At 32.6% G+C, this 25,557-nt stretch overlaps 1 protein-coding gene across 1 annotated transcript; it reads left to right on the top strand.

The window, feature by feature from the left end:
- Positions 1 to 13,695: 13,695 nt before the first annotated feature.
- Positions 13,696 to 15,394, top strand: LOC139105929 (uncharacterized). Its single transcript, XM_070662289.1, has 7 exons — positions 13,696 to 13,722; positions 13,853 to 14,118; positions 14,186 to 14,539; positions 14,647 to 14,893; positions 14,953 to 15,021; positions 15,081 to 15,167; positions 15,302 to 15,394. The coding sequence occupies exons 1-7, from the start codon at positions 13,696 to 13,698 to the stop codon at positions 15,392 to 15,394; spliced, it is 1,143 nt and encodes a 380-aa protein (XP_070518390.1).
- Positions 15,395 to 25,557: the final 10,163 nt, after the last annotated feature.

Consider the following 25,557-nt stretch of genomic DNA (forward strand, 5'->3'; position numbering starts at 1 on the left):
ATATACAGATAAATTATTTTATGTCTGATCAATAATCTGGTTCATGCTGAACGTGTTACATAACTTTTATGTTATTTGAATACTTATTAATACTAAAAATATATGCAGTTTTCAATCGCTGTTATTGTGTCGCTAAGTGACGTTCAACAGCCATTGAAAAGCACAAGTCGCTCATTTACTTTAATAATTTAAATACAAAAATTAAAAAAAAAAGTATCATACAATATAAAACAGAAAAAAGACTTTCGTTTCAAATAGCAGAGCGAACGGTTGGTAATGTCCTGAGCGAGTGCATGTAGAAAAAGGTTTCAGGGGGAGTAAAATAGTTTTCAGAGGTAAAGGAGGTTGGTTTGAGGGAAAGAGGAAGGGTTTTAAGGAGGGCAAGTGAAGGGAAAAGAGCAAAAGGTAAGAATAAAAGGAAAAATCGGGAAGGTAAGAGGAGTTCATTTTGAGGTTAGGTTGGCGGTGACGAAGGAAAAAGCCGTGGGTAAGACAAAGGAAAAAGAGGAAGGCAAGGGGGCAAAGGAGAGAGGTAGAATTATCAAAGACAAAGAGAAAAGAGAGATAAGGAAAATTGAAAAATGAACCGAACAGGAAAAAGGAAATGTGGAGAGTGGAAATGAGGAAAGAAAAGAGGAAAAAGGAGAAAGAGAAAATAAAAAAGAAAATCGGGAAGGCCTGCAAGGTAGAGATGTTAAGAAAGAGAAAGGGCTAACAGCATGCCAATTTTGGAAGCGTGGAAGCAGGAGAAAGGAAGGAAAGGCAGGAAGAAAAAGGCGAAATAGAAATTTGGAAGGATTTAGGAAAAGTGTGAAAGTGTACAGATCACCGGTGAAAGCAACAGGAGAGGGAGGTGAAGGGGAATAAGCAAGGAAGGTTTGAAGAGGTAATAAAGGAAATGAGAAGTGGATTTGCAAGGATTCAAGCGCAGATGGAGGAAGTAAGGGAAATAAAGGTACAAATAAGGAAAGAAATAGAAGAATTGAAGATAATATGGAAAAAAGAGAAGATAGACTTAGAGAAAAGAATGGACGAGATGGAAAAAAGAATAAAGGAAAAAAAATATGAGGGAGGTAAACTGGAAATACCAGAAGAAATACAGGGAAAGGTTTTGAGTTTAGAAGAAAGAACGAGAATGCTGGAAATGGCAAAAGAAAGAGAAAAGAAAGAATGGAGGAAAAACAATTTAATAATAAGAGGTATAAAGATAAAAAGTGAGGAAAAAAAGGCGCTGAAAGAACAAGTGGGAGAAATAATAGAAGCAACAGGAGTGAAAGCAAAGATAGAGGATGTAAATAAGATAGGAGGAGTAAATAAAGGAGGTTATAGTATGGTGTGGGTAAAGATGGAAAGTTTTAAAGAAAAATTGGAAATATTAAGATGTAAGGGAAAATTAAAAGACAGGACGGAATGGATAGGAGACGATCTGACAGAATACGAAAGGAAAGTGGAATGGCTCATAAAGAGAGAAGCGGATAAATTGAAAAGAGAAGGAAAACAGGTAAAAATAGGGTACAAGAAGATATGGGTAAATAAAGAAATGTGGATATGGGATGACCTGAAGGAAGAATTGAGAAAATGGGATGGTGCGAAAGAATTTGAAAAAGAAGGAATAAAAGAAAGGTGATAGCAGATAGACTAAATGCAAGTTTTTAAAAAGAGGCGGAAGAAGAGAACGAAATGAGCTGGAAAAAGTGGAGAAAAAGAGAGGAAGGAGAAAAAGAAAAGGATGAAGAAAAAATAGAAAAAGGAAAGATAAAAGACAAAAGAAAAAGAAAGGAGAAAAAGGAGAAAGGAAAAGGAAAAGGCGGAGGTAAAAGACAGAAACGTGAGAATAGTTTTTTGGAATGTGGCAGGAATAGAAAACAAGGATGAAGATTTTTGGAAGAACATGGAAAAATGGGAGGTGATATATATGTGTGAAACTTGGTTGGAAGAAAAAATGGAAGGGGTTAAAAGTAAACTGCCAAAGGGCTATAAATGGATAAATAAGGGGGCAGAAAAAAAAAATAAGAAGGGAGGGCAATGGGGGAATGGTGATGGGATGGAAGGAGGAATTGGAAGGAGAGGAAGAATTAGAATTTAAAGATAGAAAAGAAATGATAGGAATAAAGATAAAAAGTGGAAAGGTATGGTGGAAAATAGCAGGGGTATACGTAAATGAGGATTTAGAAGACATAACAGAGAACATGAGAAATTGGATGGATGAAAAAGAGGAAGGAACGAGATATCTGATAGGAGGAGACTTTAATGTGAGGACGGGAGAAGAGGGCGGGCTATGGGATGAGGAAAAAGAAGAAGAAGACAAGGAAGAGAGAAAAAGGAAAACAAAAGATAAAAAAATTACAGGAAAAGGAAAAAAATTTTGTAAAGCTCTGGAAGAAGCAGGATGGGGAATAGTTAATGGTTGTACAAGAGGAGATGAAGAGGGTGAATGGACATATGTAGGGGGAAGAGGAAAAACAGTAATAGATTATGTGATCAGTAATGTGGAATCAAAAGGAGAAATAGTAGAAATGAAGGTGGGGGAAGAAGTGGACTCAGACCACTTACCGTTAATAGTGACGATTAAAAGGGAGGGAGAAAAGAGGAGAAGATGCAAATATGGTATAAAAAAGAGCACGAGACTGGCTTGGGGTGAGAAGGAGAGGAAAATGTTCAGGGAAAAATATAAAGAAAAAGAGAAAAGAAATCAATACGGAGGAAAATTGGAGAAGTTTTAGTAAGGAACTGGAGAAAACAAAGAAAGTAGTTAAAAGGAAATGAAAAAGAGGAGGGGGAAAAACCAAAAGAAAGATGGTGGAATGAAGATTAAAAAGAAAAAAGGTGAAGTAAAAGAAGAAATGTTAAATTGGAGGAAGGGGGAAGGGGTGAGGAGAATTACAAAAGAAGAAAAGAGAGTATAAAAACTATGTGAGGAGAAAAAATTGCAAGAAAAGGTGAGATGGGAGAAAGAAATAGAAAAGATTAGAACAGAGGGAGAAGTATGGAAAGTAGTAAATAAAGGAAGAAAAAAAGGAAGTGGAGGAAAAAATAAAGATTGAAGAGTGGGACGGATATTTTAAGGAAATGTTAGGAGGAGTGGAATGGAGAGTAAGAGAAGAATTAGGAGGAAAGAGAATAGAAGACAATGAGGAAGATATAAATAGAGAGGAATTTGAAAATGTAATAAGAAAGTTGAAAAAAGGAAAAGCTGCAGGAAGTGATGGGTTAGAAAATGAAATATGGAAATGGGGAGGGGGAAGTAAAGAAATTATGGGAAACGTGCAAAAGGGTATGGAGGGGGAGGGATGCCGGAGGAATGGAGAGAAGGTGTGATAGTTCCGGTGCTTAAAAAAGGAAAAGGGGAAAAAGTAGAAGAGTATAGAGGGATAACGCTGACACAGACTGCGTACAAAGTGTATGCATCTATGTTAGCAGAAAGACTAAGAAAGGAAATAGAAGAAAAAGAAATTTTACCGCAGAGTCAAGCCGGTTTTAGAAGAGACATGGGGACAGTGGATCAAATATATGTGTTAAATTATTTGCTAAATAAGAAGATAGAAGAAAAGGAAGGTAAAATGGTAATTGTGTTTATAGATATGAAAGCGGCTTTTGACTCTGTAGACAGGAGAAAATTGGTGGAAACAATGAAGAAAAAAGGGGTAAGGGAGGGATTGATAAGAAGGTGTGAAGAAATATTAGAGGAAACGGTGAATAAAGTAAAGGTGAAGGATAAAGAGGGGAAAAGTTTCTGGACAACAAAAGGAGTAAGACAGGGTTGTCCGCTTAGTCCTAGCTTGTTCACGCTCTTGTTGGCAGACATAGATGAAGAATTAGAAAAAGGAGGATGGGGGGGTATAAGAATAAAAGACAGGAGAGTTTACTCGCTGGCGTATGCGGATGACATTGCGCTACTGGCAGAAAATGAGGCAGGCATGAAAGGAATGATTAAAAGTATGGAAGAATATGTAAAGGAAAAGGGATTGGAAGTGAATGTAAAGAAAACAAAGATAATGAGGTGTAGAAAGGGGGAGAAGATGGAAAAAACTAAATGGGTATGGAAAGGGGAAGAAATAGAGGAAGTAAAAAGTTTCAAGTATTTGGGATACACAATTATGAGAAATGGAGAGCAGAAAGAGCATGTAAAGGACAGTAAGAAGAGCGGCAAGAATAATGGGGCAGGTGTGGAGTATAGGTAAAAGAAAATTCGGAAAAGATTGGAGTAAAAGAATATGGCTATTTGATAAACTGGTATGGTCGGTTATTAATTACGGCGTGGAAATATGGGGATGGAAGGAAAGAGAAGAGGTGGAGATATTACAGGAAAAATACCTGAGATGGGTACTGGGAATAAGAAGATGTGTACCAGGATATATGGTGAGAGAAGAACTACAGAGGGATAAATTGAAAGGTAGAGCAGGGATGAGAGCATGGAAATATGAAAAAAGGTTAGAAGAAGGAAAAGGAGGGGTTCTAACAAAATGGTGCTGGGAAGAAATGAAGGAAAGAGCAAGGGAGGGAAGAAGCAAGGGAAAATGGGAAAAAGAAAGAGAGGAATTTTTTGAAAATTTTGGGTGGTCGGGAAAAGAGGTGGAAGATTTAAGAGAAAGAGGGGAAATAAAGGGGGAATATTTGGTGAAAAAGGATAAAGAATGGCAAAGAGAGGAAAGATGGAAAAAATAAGAGAGTCAAGATTTAATAAGTATTATAAAAAAGTGAAAGAGGAAGGGATACCAGGATATTTGAAATTGGGATGGAAAGAAGAAAAATGGCAAAGAATGGCAAAATTTAGATTAGGGGAGGAAATGAGAGGAAATAAATATTGGGAGGAAGAGGAGAAAAGAAAATGTAGAATATGTTTGGAGAAGGAAGAAACGTGGGAACATATATGGGAGGAGTGTATAGATTGGGGAAACGAGATTAGTTGGGAGGAAATGGTGGAGGAAATTCTGGGAGGGGAAGGTAGGGGGATAGATTGGTTGGAAAATTTGGAAAGAACAAGGGAGAAAAATAGGAGTGACTGAAAGTATGAAAGAAAAAGCGTCGGAAGCGGGGGTCCAAAGATAGAATTTAAGGTAGAATTAAGGCAAAACAATGTAAAGTATGAATGGAAGTGTGATCTCTCTCTCTCTCGACGCGTAGGCAATAGAATAGGAAAAAGGCGTAGATATAAGTTTTTACTTTCAGGAAACGGCTGTGAGAAGAAAGAAGATTATAAAAGTAGAAATAGTTTAGAGATAAAAATGAAGTTTGAAAATATATTTTATGAAATTGTAAACAGAAAATTGGGGAAGCGAAAGTCCCGGTGTACCTCTGAGGAGAAATAAACACCTTATATATATAAAACAGAAAAAAATGCTCTTTAATTTAGTTGTAAATGTTTTTATATTTGACAAAAACTGTATTTATTACAAATATAAATGTACCGTTAGTGTCAGAAACTGCAACAGTGTCAGAAACCCCCCCAGTTACCTTATATATTCTCCAGATTTTGTTTTTTCATTTACTACTATTTCAGTTAAAAACAGAAATAGAGTATTCCAGTACTCAAGAAGTCGTTCAATACTTGAATACCGAGAAAGCCATCGTGTATCTGACAACTTTAAAATTTTGCGGTTTGTTTCCTGAAAACTTATAGCAAATTCTTCAAAAATAGCCGAACGTTTCGGACTACTGTTGATAAAAGTTGCTACTTTTTTAACAAATTCTTCGCAATGTTCTGGAATTTTACTACGTGCATTATGTGCAATTAAAGCTGCCGAATGGCACGGGCATGAAAATGTTAATAATTTATGACAAAACTTTTGAAGTTTTGTTTTAAAAGATGAATATTTGCCCACCATAACATGTGCATTGTTGCATGACATAGCAATTATATTTTGAAATGGAATTTGCAATTTCCACATTTCATTTAAAAATGCATCAAATAATTTTTCCGCGCTACTATTTTTTGCGTCAATATTTATTAATTTTACTAATTGCGAACGACTATCTAACGTTTCAGGATCAACATACCGCACAAGAAACGTCATCCATTTCTGATTCGAAATGTCTGATGTTTCATTTACAAAAATTGAAAATTTATTATTTTGTAATATGTTAACTACACGATTTGTTTCTATCGGACATAAAACGTTGGAAATAATTCTTTTACATTTTTTTCGATTCATTGTCATGCCTTTTATTATTTTAGAATCTTTTCCTATTTCTTTAAACAATGTTAGAATATCTTGTGCCCTTTCGAATGAAATATTTTTTTCAGCAATAAATGCAGCATACCGAATTTCTGCTGCCTTCTTTTCATCATCAAACGGCACAAGTGATTCCACGTTTATATTTTTGTCACATGTGACGTCAGAAATTAAAATTTCCATTAAATAAAGTTCCTAGATCCTAGTAAAATCGATTCGACCAATGACACGAGAGTGAAGATTCTCAACCTGGTCTTTTGGATAGACGGTCCCTCTCCGTAAGAAATAATCTATGGTAGACTTTAAGAACAATAACCCATATGTTAATGATAAAACAGAACGTACAGCGACATTCTAAAATATTTACGCATAATGTCAATTTAAAGGAACTTGATTACATTAATACATAATTTTTCCATATATTAACAATTCATGAGCCGTGCGCGACTCATTCTCTTATACCACCGTATACTCTCGCGCTTTCGAAAAACTTGTTCTATTAAATTGATAAAATGCAACGCGTTCAGCCAAATAATTATAGATTATTAGAATAAGTATTTTTCCTTTGAACAAGAGCCAGCCAAGAAGGCGCCAAAAGCCAAGAGTGCGAACAATAAACAGCCCAAGACATCGGATCCTCGAGTCGCACACGCGGTCCCTAATTGCTTAATTTATGAGATACACAAAATGGAGGCGCCGCGCTCTATCTGCTGACATACGATAAACACTACGGCTAAGCCGATGTCTCTGGCTGACTATTGATCACCAAAGGAAAATTCCATTATTAAAACTCTAAGAACACGTGGAATAAACTAAAATTCAATAATTTAATAATTTAATGATTACAGAAAGTAACATTCGTTTACTGAATCACTTTCGCCAGCACTACCACCTTTTCTTAGAGTTTACAAAATTTAATACTTTTAATGATACCGAACGATCCTATTTAAGGATATTTTACTTAAGTATTAAAATTACTTTTAAGAAAAGAGATCATCCATGTTACCATATGAGAGCACCCCAGTACATGTATTCAGCGCCTACCGAATGGCTAACTGGCAACCATGCTTGTCAGCCGCGCTGCCATTCCACAGGCGCAGTATTGCGATAATCATAAGCGCGCCGATAATTATTAATTAAAATTACTTGTCACAATTATATCACGTCCATTGTAAATGCACGTACACGACACCATCTTTCTCTTTGAAAAATTGAAATTAAGAATATTAACGAGTTTACTCTCATGTGTACCTGCATAATTTTTATAAATAATTATTTTAATATACCCGCAAGATTTATCTGTGACTCTGAATGCTTAAAACTTAAAACGCGTGAGAATAAACTTTCGCACGGCATTAGATCAGTCGCCAATTCTAGGAACGCATAGTTTCGCGATATCTAACAATAACATTCAGAGCTACAGGTTTCAATCGCACCGCTATCAACGCTAGGGGGACCGAAACCCCCCCAAATTAATAAACAGTACATGTACGAAGAATTCCATACGATTTCTCCACCGCTAGCCGCGTCATACCGAAAATCTAAGACGCAAAAGGCCCCCTTCCCTGTCATCTAATGCAAGGGATGCTAGACCTATATAAGCGGGCCCGCGGCCCGAGCGAGCGTTCAGTCTTTTTCAAAAAATCCAAGAAGTGTGTAATTGCGGAAGCTACCCGAGGGTCACGAAGCCGCTGTAACCGAATCACGCTGCGTCTGTCTGGACCAACCATCCGATTTGTAAAGGCGCCGTGTCTTCTTTTTAATAAACTCAAAGTAAGTCGATTAAATTTTGAAATAATTCTTCCCATCTCTAAACTCGATCCTCTTAATATTAAGAAAAATAGATGTGATTAATTATTGGTACATCTACAAGCCTTAGGGACTTAAAGAGAACGATTAGAGCGTAAAAGTTAATATTGGCCGCTAAGTCGTTTTTCTCTTCCTCCTCTGTATTAAACCATACCTTTGTTTCCTAATAAATTATCAAACCGATTGCTCAAAAGTGCAGATTTGTTTTTCCGCTGCGAAGCTTGCATTACGACCTGAGGGTTGTCTGCAGTACTCGCCATCTCAAAATACAAATTCTCGCATTTTGCAAATCGGATCCCTCCCATTCCTCAATATTTGCTTAATAGTATAGATTTGTTGTTTCGCTGCGAAATGTGCATCACGACCTGAGGGTTGTCTGCAATTACTCGCCATCTTAATTAACAAATCTTGACTTTTCGCAAATCAAGCCTTTCTTATTTCAATCATTAATTGCCCAACAGTGCAGGTTCGATTTTCGCTGCGAAGCTTGCATTACGACCTGAGGGTTGTCTGCAGTACTCGCCATCTCAAATACGAATCCTGGCATTTCGCAATTAAATTTCCTTCTCCTTACAATCGTCTGTATCTCAATATACCACGATTCCACCTTTCCTTAAAATCGTTTGCAAGCATGTGCATAATCGAAACGCAGATGCACAATTGCATTACGATCTGAAGGATTGTCTGCAAATACGTGCAACTCCACCTCGATCTGCACACTTCTGCATTACAATTTCCCTTCTCTCCAATTGTCTGCGAGTAATGTGCTTAATTAGTGTTTTGACGCATAGCCGCACCACGATCTGAACAGTCGTCTGCGATTCATGCAATTCAAAGACAATAGGCATACCTTCCGCATCACAATTCTCCTTTCTTATTCCATAAAATCATTTGCTTAACAGTGCAAGCTCGATGAAAATCGTCTGCATTTACGCATTATGATTCTAGATGGTATGGAGGAAAAAATATAGAGCCGGAAAGAAAAGGCGTGAAAGGGCGGAGATTTATCGGCGTTTGAGGGAGCTCATCGCCGCAGAGAAGGAGGCCGCCAACCATCCTTCAAGTTCTCCCCTCCCAGTTCGTTCGGGGCACCGAGAAGACCGCCCCGAAAGACCCGCAGCCTGGGCCATCGAAGCCCAGAGGCCCTAGAATTCTTACTATTCAAAAGGGCCATTTCATTACTGTTCACCGCCCTCCCCGAATAATCGAAACCATCGATCTTACTACTTCCGACACCGAAGTGGAAGTCCTGGGCGAAAATCCTCCCAAAACAATAGACCAACTATTTAACAAGATAATTAGCAATTGTACACCTAAGGAGAATAAAAGCTAAAATAAAAAGATCTACTCTTGTAACTTCTTACGATAAGGCAGAAACGGCTCTTGCCATCCCGGGGTATAATCGGTGCATGCAGATTGCCCCTTAAACTAAAGAAGAGCAACTCCAACCTAGACCTTAGGGTACCTAGAGTGGAGAATTAAAATATCGACGCTCTGGTCCTTTTCACTATTTCCCTAGAAATCCCTAAATCTATAAGTCGAGACGTCACACACACATATCATTTATATCTTTTTTTTTTCTATTTTCATTGTTAATAATATGTACTTCGGATTCTGCATGACGATAAATATTCGATAATTTAGCCGCCATATATATTTCACAAAATGCACAAAAACATAATTTTTTATTATGTGATACTTCGCGCAACCATGGTTTAAATATTTCAATATCTAACCATTGTTGTCGGAATGTTTGCCGTGCCCCGAAACTAATATTTTTCTTGTTCGCGTCATTATTTGTTTCAAAATCGGTTTCATTAATTTTCTCATTATGACACGCAGAATCCGCATGTCGTGATACACATGTATTGCACAAAAATCTTTTTACAAATAATACAATGATATAAACTATTATCTGAGGGAACTTTTCGTATCCAAGATTTATAGCGATCATCAGAAAGCCAAGCTTCAACAAAGCTTCGCTTAGCTTTCTTTTTCAATAAATCGCACATTTCAATGTTTTATATATTATAAATATTAGATATAAAAAAATAAAAAATAAATTGAAAAGACTTACAATCTGTTGCAGCTTTCTGTAATAATTATTTCTCACAAAAACTATTACAACTGAGCAAATAAACTGTCAATATATACTAATTTAACTGTAGAAGTACTTTCAGTATATGTAATAATTTTTTATTTATCGTTTCTGCTCGCGGTCACGAAGCGCTCGTAGCTTAGGGCAAAACAAATGTATTGTATATAATCGCTCACAAAGTTATAAACGAGCAGTAGACGTCTAAAAGCGAGCAAAGATAAGCGAAAATCCTCGTAAGTAATATACATAATTGTTATTTTTTTTTAATTAATTATCTATTTTTAAAAGTTTTCAAAAATATTGTAAAATTCTTTTTTCATTTTTAGAAAATAGTGCATTAGAGCGGCTCGTAGCCGTAGAGCAGCAGATGGCTGCTTTATTAGAGCATTACAAGCAGTTGCAGTATTAACTGCAACTGCAACAACAGCCGCATCCGCAGCCGCAGCAGCAGCAGCAGCAGCAGAAGGAGCCGCAGCCTCAGCCGCAGTAGCAGAAGCAGCAGCTGCAGCCGCAGCAGAAGCAGCAAAGTAATGACAATATTTAAATTCATATTTATTATTTATATTTGTATATATATTTTTTTATTTATACATTTTAGAAAAACGAAAAGAGGTTACGCGGCCGGACGTTCGCGAGGAACCTTTTGGAGAGGCGGTGGACGAGGCCGGGGCGGCATGCGAGACCGGGGCGGCCCAAAAATATATTAATTTTTTTTTAATTAAATAATTTAAAATTAAAATAAAAATTTAAATAATTAATATTGCCGCTCTTCTTTTTCATTTACTCCCATAAAAAATTATCCATCCTACATATAGTATACGCATTCTGTCGGACACTTTGCGTGTTAGACAGTTTATTAACAATTTAATATTAGTTTGGACACTTTGCGTGTTGGACAATTCAGAAATGTGGTATAACATGGCTACTGGCGAAGGTCCACGTTAAAAAACCTAACGCACTGTAAGTGGCACTTCCTGGGTAGTGCGGAAGACCACATCATATTCTAACATACAGCCTGTAAAAAAACATGCATCTTGGTGTCCGCGATTCACGCGGCTCGCACGATGCGAGCACTCGCCTTAGTCACCGTAACTCGAAGGCTACGACTCGTCGCCTACGAGTCGTAACCTCGGTGCGACGAAGACGGATATATATATCTGTCCTCTTCTGAAAGCCGAGCGAAGCGCGCTTACCGACAGGACGCTGGCGTGTGTGTGATCCCCACTCCAGCAACTTCGATATTGCTCGGAGCTAAAATTCCCATCACTGACTGAGCTCCGCACCGGGTCTCCGCTCAGTAGTCTTCCAGACGACAGAAAACCTTAGGAGTCGCTAAGTACAGGGGTCGAGCGTTCTCGGCTTCTGCCAAGGTTCTTGGCAGCACCGCGTCTCCTTTCCTTCGAGTTACAGGATCGCCTGTCACGACGGATAAAGCAGGGTGAAGCGTGCTTCGTCTCTGCCGAGCGTTCTCGGCGATTGCCCCCGCCCGCTCCCGAAAAGCGTTCCGCATTAGGGGCCCCGCATTAGGATACCGCGATTAAACTTACGCGACCGACGAAAGTCTGTTTACATCGCCCGTGCGACAAGCGACGCGTCACGACCCACCTGTATCGAAAACTTGTAAATATACAACCACTAATAAATGTAAATAGCTGAAAAACGAACACGAGACTACAATTGCTTTCGCTCTTTCCCGCGGACACCCCGGCCGGTCTTAGATACGCGCGACGACTCGCCGATCACCGCAGCGGGTCGCTTGACCGTGTCCGGCCACACGGAAGGGAGAAAAGGGGGGTGTTACACAACTATCAATTTAGATAGTATAGATAGTATAGATACAATACAATCAAATACAACACTTATAAATGGCCAATCGGCACACACACTATATCATTGGCTCATTAAGCAATCGACAATTTTCAAATGCGAGAAAAGAAATTCATAGAGTCCTGCGACACCATGAAAAAGGGGTTTTGCGTTTAACACCATAATATGGGGTTTCCGCCAACTTTGATCTTGATATTCGTAATCAGGGTTAAAAGTTACATAACCCCCTGAATATCCTTGAAATCAAGGGTAGGCGCTCTTCGGAACTGCACCCTATTATTCAAACTTTATATATTTTATATAATCGATACATTCAACGACTACTAAAAAGTGCAATAGAAGACGTACTTGTAGCATTGATTATGTGTATTATTAACGTTTTTATAGTTTCTCTATTAAGTCGCGTCTGCAAAAATGCAGCCGAAGAGGTAATTTATTATGCCTGTCGTTTAATAAAATATTTGAATAACACAATAACAACTTTTAAGGAAATAAATCTGTCGAACTAATTAACACGACTTATGGTTACAATATAGACATCGATACGCAGGAAGAGGTTTGTTTCTTAAAATACATTTACATAATATACATTAATTTTTTATATTGATATTAATTACAATTGTTTTAGATGCAACAGTTTAGTATTCAAATTTTGCACAGGCCAGTGACATTCTACGTATTTGGTCTAACGATGGATAATCATATCTTAAGTATGGTTTGTATTAAATTAAATGATATAAAATATTAAAACTAATATAATTAAAATAATTAAGGTTTTTTTTAGAATGTCTGTAAATTATATCGATCTTTCCATCGATTTACAATACATATTTGTATTATTTTTATAGATGTTGTCAACTGTAACGAATTATATGGATATCATAATACAAGAAAGCAGTACACTCGAATCAAACAGTGATTTAAAAAATACACATTTTTAAAAAACTTCTATCACATAATTGTTTTTAAAAACAATTAAATTGCAAAAGTATCAATGTTGCATTTAAAAGTATATTGTAATGTGTTACTATAATAAAGCTGCATACAATAAAACGATATTGTAGTGTATTTAATTGAAATTTTACGAATAATACCGTGCTCATAACGGAAGCATAATTTGTCTAGTACTAAATTAAATTGTTTAATTTAGCGGATAAAAACGACTTCCAGAATACATATGTGGGTATATAATTTATATGTATATAATTACTTAAAAAGCCAAGGAAAGATGCTCGTTTGCGCATGTTCAATTAACGCACCAACGGTTTTCACAACAATCGCTAATAAGTTCAAGTATGCTCCTGGTATTGACGTATGTGAATCATTGACTGATATAATAAAATTGTACGTGTTGTGTAATATTTAAACGTTAATCTAAATCAATTATTAAAACCGAAAAATAATATCTTTAACGCTAAAATTAATACTGATTTATGTTCAATATATTCAATCAGCTAAAAAATCATATACTAAATAAATAACAATTAAGAAGACGCAGATAATACGAGCGAATTTGAAATGAAGATATTTACACGTCCAAATTCATTCTACGAGGCACTGACGTCTGTGCATTATTTCAATTATGTATTGGGACTTCGTGTTTTTGAATATCCACGTGGTCATCCAAGACCTCTACTCAGCCTAATATATTTCTTAATTATTTACGTTATTTTTTATAGCGGTGTTCTTAATGTAGAACGATACTATAACACTATTAAAATATTCAAGCTAGATAGTGTTATATATGTGGTAGTACCAAATATATATTTTACATCTCCGATACTCAAAATGATCTTGGGTTGGTGGTTTTCGAAAGTAAGCGAGTAAAATAATGCATCAAATTCTATAAACATTTGTCACAAGATTTATAACATGTGCACGTAATTGCTGTACTCTATATGTAATTGTATATAATTAATGTTGCTATATAACAAATTATTTGCAGAACATTGCTGTTTGTCATAAAAAAATTTTCAAGATTGACAAAACGTTACGACAACTTGGATTAACGGCAAATTATGACAAAATATATTTCATGACATTAGGATTTATAACTACATGGTTCATTGTCTATATTTTTATATGTATAAGTAATATTTTATATATTGTACCACGTATAGGTATACTACAAACAATTCACGTTTTATTTGTGTCAATAATACCCTTGTCTATTGGTTATGTTAATTCCTATGAATTTTATGCATTTTCAAGGTATGTAAATTAATAATCACTTTTGTATTGCTTAATGTAATTTATAACATGGTTTTATATAATGCAGATTATTGCACATAAAATTTAAATTAATTAATCATCTTCTACGCGAGACCATAAAAAATTTATCAGTAAAAGAAACAAAATTAAGCACTTTTGAATTAAAAGATTATACGAAACTCATGGACTTCGAGCAACAAAAAAATATTCTTTCAATGAAAATAATATCCGAGTGGCACCAAAGCATTTATTCTGCATCAAATTTTGTAATAAGAAATCAAAGTCCAGTCGATTCTCAAATTGAAATCTATATTCCATTTCAAATAAAAAAAGAACTACAGAATAAATTTCGTAACCGATTTCATGAAAACATTTCTACGACAAAACGAGAAAATCATGTGCATATATTACAAATAACGAAGTAAATATTAGAAGTCAAAAATTTTTTGCCCCACATTAAATATATTTAAAATAATTTTTTCTGAAAAAATTCTTATTAAAATATTTGAAAGTTTAAATATTTTTAAGGCAGGTGCATTTAGAATTGTGCAAAATATCAAGAATAATATGTTCTGCTTTCGGAGTTCAAATATTTTGGGAAATAGGAATGGATATTATGTTCAGTATTCAAACTTTATATACTTTATATAATCAGTACATTCAAGAACTACTAAAAGTTGCAATAGAGCACAGTCTTGTGGCATTGACATTGTGCATTTTTAACATTTTTGTAATGTTTCTATTAAGTTGCACCTGCAAAAATGCAGCCGAAGAGGTAATTTATTATGCCCATCGTTAAATAAAATGTTTAAATAATATAATAATAACTTTTAGGGAAATAAAACTGTCGAACTAATTCACACGACTTATGGTTACAATACAGACATTGATACGCAAGAAGAGGTTTGTTTCATAAAGTATATATTAATTTTCCATGTTAACGTTAATTACAATTGTTTTAGATGCAACAATTTCGTATTCAAATTTTGCATAGACCAGTGACATTCTACGTATTTGGTCTAACGATGGATAATCATATCTTAAGTATGGTTGGTATTAAATTATATGATATAAAATATCAAAATTCAAATAATTAAAATAATTAAGGATCTTTTTTAAAATGTCTGTAAATTATATCAATCTTTCTATCAAATTATACTACATATTTTTATTATTTTTACAGATGTTGTCAACTGTAACGAATTATATGGTTATTATAATACAAGAAAACAATACACTAGAATCAAAGAGTGATTTAAAAAATACACATTTTTAAAAAGCTTCTCACATAATTGTTTTTAAAAATAATTAAATTGCAAAAGTATCAATGTTGCATTTAAAAGTATATTGTAATATATAATTATAATAAAAGCTGCGTACAATAAAACGATTTTGTAGTGTATTTAATTGAAATTTTACGAATAATACCGTGCTCGTAACGGAAGCATAATTTGTCTAGTACTAAAATGAACTATTCAATTTAGCGGATAAAGACGACTTCCTTAATACATATGTGTGTATATAATATGGATGTATATGATTACTTAGAAAGCCAAGAGTGGGTGTTCTTTTGCGCATGTTTATTTTTCACACAAACGGCTTTCATAACAATCGCTTATGCGTTCAAGTATGTTCCTTGTATTGACGTATGTGAATCATTGACTGGTAAAGTGAAATTGTACGTGTTGTGTGATATTTACACGTTAATTTTTGGTCATTTTCGTAAAGCAAAAAAAGTATTATTAATACTGGAATTAATAAATAACTGATGTTTGATATATTCAATTAGCTAAACAATTACATATTAAATAAATGGACTATTAAAAAGAAACTGATATCACAGACACATTTAAAATGAAGTTATTTGCACGTCCAAATTCATTCTACGAGGCGATGACGTCGGTAATGTATTTCAATTATTTATTAGGACTTCGTGTTTTTGAGTATCCACGTGGTTATCCAAGATCAGTATTCAGCTTTATATATATTTTAATTATTTATATTATGTTTTGTGGCGGTGCTGTTAGTATGGGTGTATACTTAGAAAATATTAAACTGTTAAAGCTAGATTATATTATATTTTTAGTAACAGGAAATATGTATATTTTGTCTGTGATATTAAAAATGATTCTCGGCTGGCGTCATTCAAAAGTAAGCGTGCAAAATAATGCATTATATAAATCATTGCCACAAAATTTATAATGCATATAATCTCTGTACTCTACAAACTTCTAAAACAAAACGATATGTACCTAAATATATTAATGTTGCTGTATAACAAATTATTATTTGCAGGAAATCACTGTTTGTCATAAAAAGATATTCCAGATTGATAAAACGTTACGAGAACTTGGATTAGAAGTCAATTATGACAGAGTGTATTTCATGACAATTGGATTTATGACTTCGTGGTTTATTCTTTTTATTTTTATAAGTAGTACCGGTTTTATCTATTTCCAAGCACGCTCAGATACATTACATGCAATTTACATTATATTTGTGTTAATGATGTCGGTGTCTGTTGATTATGTTAATGCCTTTGAATTTTATGCATTTTCGAGGTACGTAAATTAATAATTGCTTCTGTATTTCTTAACATAATTTATAATATGGTTTTTTAAATGCAGATTAGTGCACACAAAATTTGAATTGATTAATCATCTTTTACGCGAGACCATAAGAATTCTATCAGAGCAAGAAACAAAATTAGACACTTTTAAATTAAAAGATTATACGAAACTCTTGGATTTCGAGCAACAAAAAGGTATTCTTTCTATAAAAAAAAATATTTCAATGGCGCCAACTCTTTTATTCTGCATCGAACTTTGTATTAAGAAAACACTTCAGTTACGTTTAAAAATAAAATTTATATTCCATTCCACTTGAAAAAAAAATTGCAAAACGAATTTCAAAACCAGTTTTACAAAAACATTTCTAAAATAAAATATAAAAATCATACGCATTTATTACAAATAATAAAGTAAGTATTTAAAAATACAAAGTTTTTGCAGAACATTAAATTAATTTTAAATACATTTGAATTAAAAACTTTTATATAAAAATGTCTAAGTTTAAATACATTTGAGGCAGGTGCATTTGGAATTGTGCAAAGTTTCAAAGTTAATATATTCGGCTTTTGGAGTTCAGATGGCTTGGGAAATAGAAATAGTTATTATATCTATTATCCAAACTTTATATAATTTTTATAATCATTGTATTATACAAGTACTAAAAGCTACATTAGAAGACACACTTATGGCAATCATTTTAAGCTTTGTCGGCCTACTCAAAGTTTTGTTTTTGTGTTGCGCTTGCAAAAATGCAGCCGATGAGGTAATTTATCATGCCCATTGTTTTTTAAAAAGATTTGAATAATATAATAATTTTTAGAGGAATAAAACTGTCGAACTAATTCACATGACTCAAGATAGCAATACAGAAGACATGGATACGCAAGAAGAGGTTTGTTTTTTACGGTACATTTATAAAATGGATATTAATATATCATATTATTATTTAAATTTGTTTTAGATGCAACAGTTTGGTATTCAAATTTTGCAAAGTCCAGTGACATTCTATTTATTTGGTATGACGATGGACAATCATATTTTAAGTATGGTTTGCATTAAATTATATGTAATTAATTATTAAATGGCTATTACTTTATCTACAATATTATTTGATATAAAATAACTAAACTAAAATAATTAAAATATCTAATGTTTTAATTAAAATGTCTGTAAATTGTACAGATCTCTTCATTGTATTGCACTACATCATATTTATATTCTTTTTATAGATATTAAAAAATGTAACGACTTATATGGTTATTATCGTACAAGTAGAGAGTTCACTGGAATCGAACAATGATATAAAAGATATACATTTTAAAAAAATTATAAATACTGTCACTTTAATGTTCTTTAAAATTATTTAAACTGCGAGAAAGTTAATGTTGTATTTTGAAAGTATACTCGAGTGGAAATTGATTCCAATCGTTACCTAATAATTAGCTACCCAATTCGTGATTCATATCGTGGCTGTTTAGCAATACTGTTCAGCACTGAGCCATAAATGTTACACTCTAAACGTACTTGGTACTAAATAATTATTTCTACCTAATAACGAGCTAGAAAAGCTAGATATCTATACGTTTTTCGCCACGTGCTTAGTCTGCTGCGTGTCCTGACCTATCCCGGGTTCATCGACCGCTGCGGCAGTGTGAGTACGTGCGTGTGTTAACATCTGACCGGCTGATTTCGCGTTCCAAGTTCGCAAGGTGGAGGACGCGCGGGCGGAGGACGGCAAGAACCGGTTTCCTCGGCAGATTCGGCAGCCGACCGCCGCGGTAATGTTAGAGTACGTGCGTGTGTTTACATCTGGCCGGTACCTTGCGCTCGGAATTCGCAGGGTGAATGACCGCTGGCGGCGGGCGGCAAGAACTGGTTTGCCCGGCTATTTCGGTAGTCGAGCGAACGTTGCATATGGTCAGATCACAACAGTAAACAAGTACGCGGCGAAGAACATTTAGATTTTATTCAGATACATGGTCCGCGATAGACAGTGACTAGACAACGACCGATGCTAGACATATTTTGTTTCTTTTTCTTTAAACGACAATTTTATTTTTTGAAGATGATCACTAAATGATAAATGCTTTCTTATAATTTATGGCTAGTACCGGGCTAGTTACTTGTTAAGAAATATAATTAATCTGCGATCTAACTAGCTGCAAAATCAAATTAGCTAAATGAATTTCCACTCGGGTATCGTAATGCGTTATAAAAAAAATAAAAGCCATATGAAATAAATCGATACTGCAAACAAAATATCTACAAATTAAATACTTTAAATGTATGCATAATTTTTTGTTCGGTAGTTTTATTCCCTACTTATTCGTGCAGCGTTTGCATATTTATACAAAAAAAAAACTAATGCGCGATTTTTTTGCAAGTAATTAACTATTCTCAACATGTACGTTATCTTAAATTCTGAGCGATTCAATTTTGTGTAATATAATAAATGTGATAATCTCTGTACACACATTTATCTAAAATAATTGTTACATTTAAATTAACTGTTTATTGTTGCCTCTTTTTCGCCGATTAGTTCTTGCGCTTGGCTAACTTTATGCCAAGCAAAATAAAAGACAGCTGTTAATATTAATTAAAAGCAAAGAAAAAATTAGATTAAGATTTTATATTAAACAACGTGCGCTTAATGTGTGTATAAAATATGCATATACGTATATAATTACTTGAAAAGCTAAGAGTGGGTGCTCGTTCGCGCATGTTCGATTAACACACCAACGGTTTTCATAACAAATGCTTCTAAGTCGAAGTATGCTTCTGCTATCGACGAAAGTGAATCATTAACTCGTAGAATGCAAATACACGCGTTGTGCGACATTTAAAATTATTAACGTTAATCTAAATCAATTATTAAAATAGAAAAATAATACCATTAACGCTAGAATTAACACTAATTCATGTTCAATATATTCAATCAGCTAAAAAATTATTTATTAAATAATTGACAATTGAAAAAACACAGATAACACGAACAAATTGGAAATGAAGTTATTTGCACGTCCAAATTCATTCTACGAGGCACTGACGTCGGTGCATTATTTCAATTATATATTGGGACTTCGTGTTTTTGAATATCCACGTGGTTATCCAAGATCTGTACTCAGCTTGATATATCTCTTAATTATTTATGTTATTTTTTATAGGGGTGCTTTTGGTATAGCACAATACTTTAAGACTATTAGAGTATTCAAGCTAGACTGTATTATATATGTAGTAATACCAAATTTGTATTTTTTATCTCCGATACTCAAGATGATCCTGGGCTGGTGGTATTCGAAAGTAAGCGAATAAAATAATGCACATAATTGCTCTACTCTATATATAATTGTATATAATTAATGTTACTATATAACAAATTATTTGCAGAACATTGCTGTTTGTCATAAAAAGATTTTCAAGATTGACAAAACGTTACGACAACTTAGACTAGCGGTAAATTATGACAAAATATATTTCATGACAATAGGATTTAATACTTCTTGGTTCATTTTCTATATTCTAATATCTATAATGAGTTATTTATATATGGTACCACATATAGGTATACTACAAACAATTCACGTTTTATTTGTATCAATAATTCCGTTGTCTATTAGTTATGTTAATTGTTATGAATTTTATGCATTTTCGAGGTATGTAAATTAATAATCACTTTTGTATTGCTTAATGTAATTTATAACATGGTTTTATATAATGCAGATTAATGCACATAAAATTCAAATTAATTAATCATCTTCTACGCGAGACCATAAAAAATTTATCAATAAAAGAAACCAAATTAAACATTATTGAATTGAAAGATTATACGAAACTTATGGATTTCGAGCAACAAAAAAATATTCTTTCAATGAAACTAATATCTGACTGGCGCCAAAGCATTTATTCTGCATCAAATTTTGTATTAAGAAAACAAAGTCCAGTCACGTCTCAAATTAAAATGCATATTCCGTTTCAAATAAAAAAAAAACTGCAGAATAAACTTCGTAACCGATTTCACGAAGACATCTCTATGACAAAACGTGAAAATCATGTGCATATATTACAAGTAACAAAGTAAATATTTAAAATTGAAAATTTTTTGCCAAATATTTAAAATATTTAAATTACATTTTTTTGAAAAAATTCTTATTAAAAAAATTCAAAGTTTAAAAACTTCTAAGACAGGTGCATTTAGAATTGTGCAAAATATCAAGGATAATATGTTCTGCTTTCGGAGTTCAAATAATTTGGGAAATAGGAATGGATATTTTATATACAATTCAAACTTTATATACTATATACAATCGATACATTAAACGACAACTAAAAAGTGCAATAGATGACGTACTTGTAGCATTGATTATGTGCATTATTAACGTTTTTATAGTTTCTCTATTAAGTCGCGTCTGCAAAAATGCAGCCAAAGAGGTAATTTATTATGTCTGTTGTTTAATAAAATGTTTAAATAACACAATAATAACTTTTAGGGAAATAAATCTGTCGAACTAATTAACACGACTTATGGTTACAATACAGACATCGATACGCAGGAAGAGGTTTGTTTCTTAAAATACATTTACATAATATACATTAATTTTTTATATTGATATTAATTACAATTGTTTTAGATGCAACAATTTCGTATTCAAATTTTGCACAGGCCAGTGACATTCTACTTATTTGGTTTGACAATGGATAATCATATCTTAAGTATGGTTTGTATTAAATTATATGATATAAAATATCGATACTCAAATAATTAAAATAATTAAGTTTTTTTGTAGAATGTCTGTAAATTATATCGATCTTTCTATTTAATTATACTACACAATTTTATTATTTTTATAGATGTTGTCAACTGTAACGAATTATATGGTTATCATAATACAAGAAAGCAGTACACTAGAATCAAAGAGTGATTTAAAAAATACACATTTTTAGAAAGATTTTGTCACAAAATTATTCTTTAAAAATAATTAAATTGCAAAAGTATTAATGTTGCATTTAAAAGTATATTGTAATGTGTTACTATAATAAAAGCCACGTAAAATGAAACGATATTGTAATCTATTTAGTTGAGATTTTATGTATAATAACGTGCGCGTAACGGTCGCACAATTTGTCTAGTACTAAAATATACTGTTCAATTTAGCGGATAAAGACAACTCCCTGAATACATATGTGTGTATACAGGGTGTCCCATAGTAAAGTATCGTAATTGCAGGAGTAGGTAGGGCTTGTCAAGACAAATAGAAAAGTCTTATACCATTTTGTAAAATTTTTAATCGTTATTGAGAAAAAAATTAATTTGTCTAGCGCAAGAGCGACAAGAAAGCTACGCGTGAATGAGCGCGACAAGCGACGGCACCATTTTTAGCTACTTGCCTGTCGCGCTCACTCACGCGTGACATTTTTGTCGCTCTTGCGCTAGACAAATTAATTTTTTTCTTAATAACGGTTGAGAATTTTACAAAATGGATTAAAATTTTTCTATTTATCTTGACAAGCCCTACCTACTCCTGCAATTTCGATTCTTTACTATGGGACACCCTATATAATATACAGGGTGTTTGGTTGAGTAGTGAGCATCTCTTAGTTATAGAAATTCTCAATCGTTATTGACAAAAAAATTAAAATGCATAAAATGTATAGGCGTAAGAGCGACAAGGAAGCTGTGCGTAAGTGAGCGCGACAGGCGAATGGCTAGAAATGGCGCCGTCGTCTGTCGCGCTCACTTACGCACAGCTTCTTTGTCGCTCTTACGCCTATACATTTTATGCATTTTAATTTTTTTCTCAATAACAATTGAGAATTTCGCAAAATGGTACGGGACTTTCCTATTTGTATTTTCGAGTTCTATCTATAACTACGAGATGTTCACTACTCAACCAGACATCCTGTATTGATGTATTACATGTATAAGACAACAGTATTAAACAATTTATTATACAAAAAAGTTTGTCATTGGAGTCGGTCATAAAACGACACTGCGATTGACACAATTAAACTTTTTTGTCCATATAAACAATTCGCTTAATTAACAAATGGTTTGCTTGAAGACGAAATAAACGATTTTTATTTTTTCCTAACAACATAGGTATTACGGTTGTTTTTAACACGGCATCAAAGAAGAATTATTTAAATAAATATGTAAAAAATTATTTAAACAATTAATTTTGCAAATAGAGTCACTCATCGGATTCGGTTCTTGGACGACGCTGCGAGTGACACGGTACAAATTTTTTTTCAATATTGATATTTTTCTTAATTAACAAATGGATTTCTTAAAAACCAAGTATCGGAATTGCATAATTTTTTTTATTTAACATCATAGCATCGTTCTACGTTTGATTCCGATGAGTGACTTTTTTGCAAAATTAATTGTTTAAACAATTGAAATTACTTCTCTTCAATCTTAAAACACAATATTAGATTCTTGGAGTCAATAGCAGCAATAGTTAACTGATTTCGACCGCTTTCGTAAAAGAAATTAATTTGTTAACTAAGTACAGTCCCGAAAAGTGTTAAACATAGGAATATCCCAGTGAACATGCATGTCTTAAAGATGTCTTAAAGACGTCATTTTTGAGACGTCTTTAAGACTTAACCGAAAGACATCTTTAAGACAATTTTTAGACATGTCGTGAAGACGTCTTAGAAAAGACGTCTTAAAGACGTATTTTCCAAGACGTCTTAACGACACGTCTGTAAGACAACATTAAGACGACTTTAAGACATTTGAAAAATCCGCGCGATTTGTAAGTCTTATAACCTCAAAAAGTTATCACGATCGTTCGTGCAAACTATCATGTCTGAGGTAAGGAAAAATATTAATCACGTATATTACAATTCCCTCGAGCATCTTTTTGTATTTGAATTTTGCTTCCACGAGATGACTATTTTCATTATTAATACAATTTTGTAATAAATATTTTTAAAAAATTGAAGGTTCCTTACATATTCACAAAATATTTGTCAGTAATTTATGTTCTATTTTAATAGGAACGAATTATTTTTACTACGTACAAATATTATAAGAAGCGAAATATTTATAAAAATATAATAATTGTAAAAAATATATGTATAAATTGTTTTATATGTATAAAAATATAATAATTGTAAAATACATATGTATATAAATATATTTTTATACATATGTATTTTACAATTATTATATTTTTATACATATATTTTTTAATTAATGTATTTTTATATTTTTATTTTTAATTAATGTTTTTATACATGTATTTTTCAAGTAATGTATTTTAAAATATATTACTCAAAAATACATATATAAAATACATTACTTAAAAAAATACAACATAAAAATACATTAATTAAAAAATACATGTGTTAATATACTTGTATTTTTTAAAAATTGTATTTTTATATATGTATTTTTTAAGTAATTAAACAAATATAAAAACAATATTAATTTCTGTATTTTTTATTGCAATTAAATTAATAATTATTATTAATTATGGGGACGCGTAAAGTTGTCTTAAACACGTCTGAAAGTCGTCTTGCACATGTCTTAAAGACGTCTTAAACATGTCCTAAAAGACGGAATTAAGACTTCTTTAAGACGTCTTAAATGTGTCTTGAAAATGTCCTTTAAGACGTCTGTGAGACATCCTTAAGGCGTCAGAAAACGGGTCGTAAGACGTCTTTAAGACGTCTTTAAGACGTCTTATAGACAGTTCTGAAAGACGTCTTGTAAAATTTAAGACGTCTTTAAGACATCTTTAAGACGTCATAATGTTCACTGGGATGACTTGCTCTAATAACTTTTAAACATTAAAAAAGTTATATTTTAAAATACACGATTTTCTTATGTACATTTTACATTTAAATAATTAAGAACATAAATTTTTTATGTGCACGCGTATTTTATAATATTTGTTTAATAAATTGATTTTAACATCGCGGTATAAGTTAACCCAGTGAACATTATGACGTCTTAAAGATGTCTTAAAGACGTCTTAAATTTTACAAGACGTCTTTCAGAACTGTCTGTAAGACGTCTTAAAGACGTCTTAAAGACGTCTTACGACTCGTTTTCTGACGCCTAAAGGATGTCTCTCAGACGTCTTAAAGGACATTTTCAAGACACATTTAAGACGTCTTAAAGAAGTCTTAATTCCGTCTTTTAGGACATGTTTAAGACGTCTTTAAGACATGTGCAAGACGACTTTCAGACGTGTTTAAGACAACTTTACGCGTTCCCATAATTAATAATAATTATTAATTTAATTGCAATAAAAAATACAGAAATTAATATTGTTTTTATATTTGTTTAATTACTTAAAAAATACATATATAAAAATACAATTTTTAAAAAATACAAGTATATTAACACATGTATTTTTTAATTAATGTATTTTTATGTTGTACATGTATTTTTTAAGTAATGTATTTTTATATATGTATTTTTTGAGTAATATATTTTAAAATACATTACTTGAAAAATACATGTATAAAAACATTAATTAAAAATAAAAATATAAAAATACATTAAAAAAATATATGTATAAAAATATAATAATTGTAAAATACATATGTATAAAAATATATTTATATACATATGTATTTTACAATTATTATATTTTTATACATATAAAACAATTTATACATATATTTTTTACAATTATTATATTTTTATAAATATTTCGCTTCTTATAATATTTGTACGTAGTAAAAATAATTCGTTCCTATTAAAATAGAACATAAATTACTGACAAATATTTTGTGAATATGTAAGGAACCTTCAATTTTTTAAAAATATTTATTACAAAATTGTATTAATAATGAAAATAGTCATCTCGTGGAAGCAAAATTCAAATACAAAAAGATGCTCGAGGGAATTGTA

This window comes from Cardiocondyla obscurior, linkage group LG10, assembly GCF_019399895.1.
Source record: "Cardiocondyla obscurior isolate alpha-2009 linkage group LG10, Cobs3.1, whole genome shotgun sequence".
In the NCBI taxonomy this organism is placed as follows: Eukaryota; Metazoa; Arthropoda; class Insecta; order Hymenoptera; family Formicidae; genus Cardiocondyla; species Cardiocondyla obscurior.